The 6,796-nt window shown below is 33.4% G+C and overlaps 1 protein-coding gene across 2 annotated transcripts in view; it reads right to left on the bottom strand.

Annotated features, from left to right (window-relative positions):
• Positions 1-3,303: 3,303 nt before the first annotated feature.
• Positions 3,304-6,796, bottom strand: part of LOC105292443 (transmembrane protease serine 11A) — a 57,010-nt gene continuing 53,517 nt past the window's right edge. Inside the window, exons 9-10 of one of the 2 annotated variants that reach the window (XM_011360657.1) lie at positions 5,382-5,524; positions 3,304-3,624 (exon numbers count right to left, since the gene is read on the bottom strand). In XM_011360657.1, the coding sequence (XP_011358959.1) occupies positions 3,463-3,624; positions 5,382-5,524 (305 nt within the window). In that variant the 3' untranslated portion in view covers positions 3,304-3,462. The remainder of the gene's footprint in view (positions 3,625-5,381; positions 5,525-6,796) is intronic. The other variant, XM_011360658.1, reaches the window with a different exon arrangement.

The following is a 6,796-nucleotide window of genomic DNA, read 5'->3' on the forward strand; positions in this document are numbered from 1 at the left end:
GTCATAGGAATTAGCCTCTGTTAATTTATTCTTTCACTAAACATAGCACATATAGTATGTTGTCTTAAATACTGTGGGAGATACAAAAATGAAAAGAAAAACAGTCTTTAGCCTTATGGAACTTAAAATATATTTGGAGATAATACATGAACATAAATACTACAGTGCAGGGTAGTATGAGAAATGCTTTAGAGGAGGAGCAAAAAAATTCCAAAAGGTATGGATAGAGAGTCATTTGGTCTGAGATAATATAACTATTGTCAGCAGAGTTGATATTTGAGCTAGGTCTTGTGGAATGAAAAGAACATTGCATGACCAGAGAGGAGAATGTGTTCAGGAAATTCAGTGTTGCAGGAGCCCTGAGTACAACTGAAACAAAAATTCTGTTGGCTGTTGGGAGATTGTAAAGGTCCTTAAAAGCTATGGTGACATGGATTTAGCCTCTATTTGTCAGGCAAAGGGGAAAGTGTTAGAGATTTGAGAGCATATAAATATCATTATTGAATAATATATTTAGTCACAATTTGCTAAATGGATAGAGTAAGGAGAGGATGAAGGTGGAGAGCATGGTAGGAGTAAGTGAGATAATAACAATATGGCAACAATATGAATGATTATTCCAGGATGTGTTATAGGCACTGCATGTTTGATTGTGAAATCAATTTTGTTGACCGGACAAGTATTTTTAAAAAATAAAATAAAACAGAATAGAAAATATTGGATTTTATTGCATTTAGTAAGATATTGTTTTATGAAACTTCTGTTTCAATTTTTAATATATATTTTGTTATGTATTTATGAAATTATAATGTAAAAGATATATATTTCTTACTATTAATGTGGTTGAGATACAGAAACTCTACTAGAGGTTATATTTATAAAAACCTGTCTGCATGGTAATGGTTAATGATGATCTCTAAGTACACTCTAGCCCAGGAAGAGGTATGAGAGAAATCTTCCAAGCACATTGTGTGTGGGAAGATCCATCTATATTTGAATTAGCCACTGACTGAAATATCAGTCATTATTCTGCTATTTCTTTTAGAAATATAGTAAATGTTCAGTTTGATTAGAAGACTATAGTTATTGAATACTCAATGTCAAAATTTGAGGTATTTCTCGCATTTCTGAAAAAAGATCAAATGCTTTCAGAAAAGTAGTTCTCAACAGGGGCCAAGTTTACCCCTTAGCTGACATTTGCCAATGTCTGGAGATATTTTTGGTTTTCACAGATTGTGAGGAAGGAATGTATGACAGGCACCTAGTAGGCAGAAGTTAGGGTGCTGCTAAATATTCTACACTACATAGGTCAGCCCTCATAACAATTATACAGGCCAAAAAGTCAAAACTAACAAGGTTGAGAAATCCTGCTTTAGAGTGACCCACACAAGTTATTTAAAAGCAATGCAATTGTCAACAGCAGTTGAAAGAAAGATTCGTGCTTTGGCCTAACACAGATTCAGTGATATTATTTGTAGAATGCTCTGACCACCAACTTTATTATTAAAACAGCATCAATATTTGTTTACATGTGACCCAGAATGAAATGCTGTACCAAACAGTTTAGAAATACAAAGTTTATAAGATCATTTCTTGAACCTTAACATTAAAAGTCATAATTATATACCATCAGAATATAGAATAGTTTATATGCCTATGCATATATTTTTATATGAAGAAGCAACTTTGTTTTGAAATGAATGCAGAGAATTAGCAGCCAGCTGCCTAAGTGAATCCCATCATTTAAAATTCTTTTCTCAAGAGTATCCTAATTTAAAACAGATTCAACAACACTTGATCAAATTTATATAGATCAGATGATTCAATAAATGTGGGTGAACATAAGGATACTTCACAAGGAAAAGAGCATATGAAATTGGTACCTAGGTTCTTGGCCCACTGGGGATACAAACTGCCTATAGCTTCACCAAGTCATTTATGCTTCCTGGCCTCAGTTTTCTGAACCATAAGTGTCTTGGCCTGCATTACTTATACAATCTTCTCTAAAATTTAAAATTCTATGAGTCTAAGCTATAAATTTCTTTTGGTGAGTAAATTATAAATTTATGATTTACAATAACTCCATTATTTATGTATTATTTTCATGCCTTCTCAATAACACATGGCGGGAATTATAAAGTAATTCAGTTTTTCAATGATTTGGCTTATATTTCAACTACATGACTAAATGACACCCCACCTGCAAACCCGAAGTTTAGCTGGTGTCATGCAGAGTAAGGATTTCCATGAAGCCTTCATTTAATCATATCATGCAATACATGAGCCTGACTCCCCTAATATCTTCACTGGGCTTAACGGGTACGTTTGTTCTTTTAGAATGCTTTGTTCATGTGTTCTGTGTGGTAGGTCCTTAAAATTTATGTTTATTTAAAAAACATTTTTTTAAACTAGGGTTTCATCGTTCTAATAGTCAGACACTGTCACAAGTTTAAGGGATTAATCGGCTGCAGCAACACATAGCAATAAACTTTCTGTGTAGAAAGACAATACTCTCAGTCTTCAGTGTATTAGCAAATTCTGTTTTTTTCTAGGCATTTAACCTCACAATAATAATGTACAAAGCCACCCCTTGGTGGTCAAAACATGTAAATTCATCTATAAAGTGCCAATTTTTTTGTGCCATTGTTTTGAAACTACTCAAGAAGTTATCATCACCTTCCCCCCAATTTTTTTTTTAACAAAAATACACTTTTGATTAGCTAATTACTATATATACTCGTTCTTTAATCAGGCTTTCTCTGGGCATATCTGTAGGGTAGGGATACCTGCGTGGTTGCGTGGGCGCACGTGCGTGTGTGTGTGTGTGTGTGTGTGTGTGTGTTTGTGTTTATGTGTGTTAAAATATCACCAAGACATTGGGGAGCTTTCATAAGAGAAAAAGGTTAGAAGATCTCTGGCTTAATTTATCATCATATTTTGTTTCCTAGACAAAACTTTCTTTTCAAGGATCCCTCCAGTGGGTTTATAAATAGAACATTTATTTCTTATGGTATAAATCTCTTTGGAAGAATAAGGAAAAGCGGGGGGGGGGAGTATTTGTGAGCTGTGGAAAAATGATAGGAAATTATGTGGTAGTTTCCTGAACTCTTTGAGAGTTTGAAATTATTCTAAGAGAATGACCCTGAAAAAGATATTCTCAAAATCTCATGGATTATCTTCAAAAAATTGCATTGTTCCTCTTTTATATTCTATCTTGCATGATTTAAACATCTGAGTATTTCTGCTGTATTTTTCAGGCTAGGCTAAACTGACCCACTACTTTACAAATTTAATTCCTTACAAATTGGCTATGATTAAAATGATTCTAAAATAAACCATGTCATGTTTATGTTGCTAGGTCCAGTCATTTAATCTCACTTCATTAAACTATTTCCATCCACTGAATATTTGGATTCTCATACATGTATGGCCTGCATACAGATGTTTAAATTTTATAGTGAATTAGAGGCCTGTTTTTGAAGCAATCCAGTTTCGATAATAAACCACCTTTGTGTAGACTCCAGGTTTGTTCTCTTGACCACAGTTATCACCCCAGCTCACAATTCCAATGAGATACCAGGTATCTTTAAGATCCTTTATGACTAAAGGTCCCCCAGAATCACCCTGAAAATAAAAAAAATAATAAAAAAAGAAATAAAATTAGCTAAATATAAAGCTTATTACTTGAGATATTTTGATGAACCACATATTTTGTTATTAGACACCTATATGGATTGCCAATTATAATTAGTTGAAACATGGATCTCAAAAGATATAAAGCCTTAAAAATCAATTTTCAGATTTTAATTTTTTATTTTTTCTGCTTTATTGATGTATAATTGGCAAATAAAATTGTATATATTTGAAGCATACGATGTGATGATTTGACATATTGTATTTTATGGAAACGATTACTACCACCAGGTTAATTAACATATTCATCCCTCATATAGTTACTGTGTGTGTGTGTGTGTGTGTGTGTGTGGAGTTGAGAATGCTTAAGGTCTGCTGTTAGCAAATTTCAAGTATACAACACAAAAGTCAAGCTGATGTTGGTTTTCTTCTAAGTAGGGTGCTTGGACTTCAGTTTTCTCAGACAAACAGCCCCACATCATGTTTCCCAGTTATAATCTCTATATTCCTGTCTTGGACCCCTGTGTCTGAGTCCCTCAATAATTTCCTTACTTTTTCCACGAATCCAGCTTTTTCTTATTACTCACTTGCACAGTTGTGGGTAGGAATCTTACTTCTACTCCTCAATTCAGTGATGTGTCTTTACGAATATCAATCCTTCTTGAGGCTTAGCATTAATCTCATCATTCGTCTAGATTCCCATATTGTGTCTGCTCCTAGTTCCTGTCACCACCTTCCACTTGTCCTTTGTGGCATGGAACTCTCTTTGGATTCCCTGACTTCTAGCTGCCTTCTTCCTTGTTCTTGACAACTGAGGCTAGATGTGTATCAGATCCTGCTTTTGCTCAGCCTACATACTACATATAGAGGTATGTAGCATACCTTTTGCTGACAGGTTGCCCATATTGTGTAATTTGTAGGACTCTGGGCAGGGCCTGCTGCCACCTGTTATCAATACCATTTCCATCATTCATCATATAGAATCTCCTCCTTGGAGTTTTCAAGGATCTCATGTTATAAAGCAAGTACCTCCAGGAAGAAATGCACTTTTATACCTTTGTCAGAAAATATACATGCAGGACAGATACTAGATGGCAGAAGAGGACACTGGAAAGGGCACTAGATATTCATAACATGGACCGATCCATCTTCTCAGCATTAATTACTTCTTACCTCTCATCTTCCTTATCCTGAGACGCAGCCAAATTACCTGGAGCTCCCTCAAATACAAATTATAATTTCATACCCTCATAACTATGGCTCTGCGCTTTCTCTTTTCTATAATATTCTTTTCTTATTCTCTAACTAGAACAGTACTATTTATCTTTCAGGCCTCATTTAAGTATGATTCCTCTGATACTTGCTTTAGCCTACAAATGTTCCCTTCAAGCTAAAAATATTTGTTTTAATTATATCATTTATAGCATCACATCATAGTTCATTGTTCATGATTATTTCCTTTCTAGATGTGAGCCCTTTAACGAAAGGGAGTTTTATTAACCTTTGGACTTCTGATATTAAGAAAATTTAATTTTATTGGTTAGTTTACTTGATAGTGTCGAAAAAGCTCTTTGCTTATTTCCTTTTGCTTAAAAAACATGAACAATATGTTTGCATTGTAAAATTTGCATTTAGAAATTTTTGAACTAACAAAATATCTGTATTCTGTACTAGTAAAAGCTCATAGACTATTTCTTAAGCCAGATAAAATTTTTTTGAGTTAATACCAAAATAATCTCTTAACCTACCCTGCAGGCATCATAAATGCCTTCCAGATATCCAGCACAAAACATTCCAAATTTTATGTCATTGCCATATACATGTGGTTGCTTGCACACATCATCACTTATGATCTTGAGTCTGGCTTCTCGAAGATCATTTTGAGATTCCCCTTAAGGAAAAAAACAAAGTAATTTTAGTGGTTACAATCAGTGTCTTTAGCTAGAATGAAGTAAACAAATCTTTTTCTAATCTTTTTCACACTAAAATTGTCAATGCAGAATGAGATTACTATAAGCAGTTTTCAGAGAAAAAATTTCTGTTTAAAATCTGGCATATTTAAATAATTTTTATCCTTATCACATTTTTATAACTATCTATATTAATAAAAATATTTGTTTCTTTTTCTGAAAAATCTTTGATCTTTAAAAACAACTAGTTTATATATTTAGGAAGGCTTTCATTTTTAAAAAATAAACTATATTTGTGGACTCTAGGTTGTTCCCAGAAACTTTGCAGGTCTAGTTTTCTTCCTTAGCTTTATAAAATAACAGTATTATTATGTACAATTATTTTATACTTTATATTTATGAAGTATTTTTACCTGTAAAATAACATTTAAAGGCAATATTTTATTATTTATGTATTATAAGTTTGAAACTCCAGATTATAAACTAGATCCTGAGTTGTAGAAACCAATATTATGACAAGAAGACAACTGCCTATGGTGGAAACTAAGAATATCACAAGCATTCACAGATTCTTTATATCAAACCACGCCCTTGTTGGGAAACTGACACTGTAGTAGATAGAATTCTGAGATGATTCCCAGGATTCCTTTGTAGAGTTATACTCACAGTATAATGGATGTCATTCTTATGATTAAGTTATGTTATTATACACAGGTAAGGGAATTTTACTGGTGTAATTAAGATCCTATCAATCTGACACTGAGTTCATCAAAAGGGAAATTGTCCAAGGTGGACTTGACCTAATTAGGAGAGCCCTTTTAAAAAGGGCTTAGGTCGTCCCTAAGTTCAGAGACATTTTCCTAAAGGCATTGAAGAAGAAAGCTGCCACGAGTTCTACAGCCGTAAGAAAATTTCACCACAACCAGTGAGCCTGGAAGAGAACCCAGAGCCTCAGATAAGACTACAACCTTGGTTGATACCTTGATTGTTTTTTGAAATAAATCCTGGAAATCCTCAAACTGTTTCTCATCTATTATGGAAATGCTTAATGACATTTCTCATAAAATATTGATCTTTTTTTCAAAGAATTAGATTTGTATTTCATTAATTTTCTCTATTGTTTTCTTGTTTTTGATTTTATTCATTTCTGCTCTTATTTCCTTCCTTCTGCTTCTTTTAGATTTATTTTGCTCCTCTCTCCTAGTTTTGTAAAGTAGGAACTTGGATTACTGATTTGAGAACTTTCTTTTTTT

This window comes from Pteropus vampyrus, unplaced genomic scaffold, assembly GCF_000151845.1.
Source record: "Pteropus vampyrus isolate Shadow unplaced genomic scaffold, Pvam_2.0 Scaffold57, whole genome shotgun sequence".
Taxonomy (NCBI): Eukaryota; Metazoa; Chordata; class Mammalia; order Chiroptera; family Pteropodidae; genus Pteropus; species Pteropus vampyrus.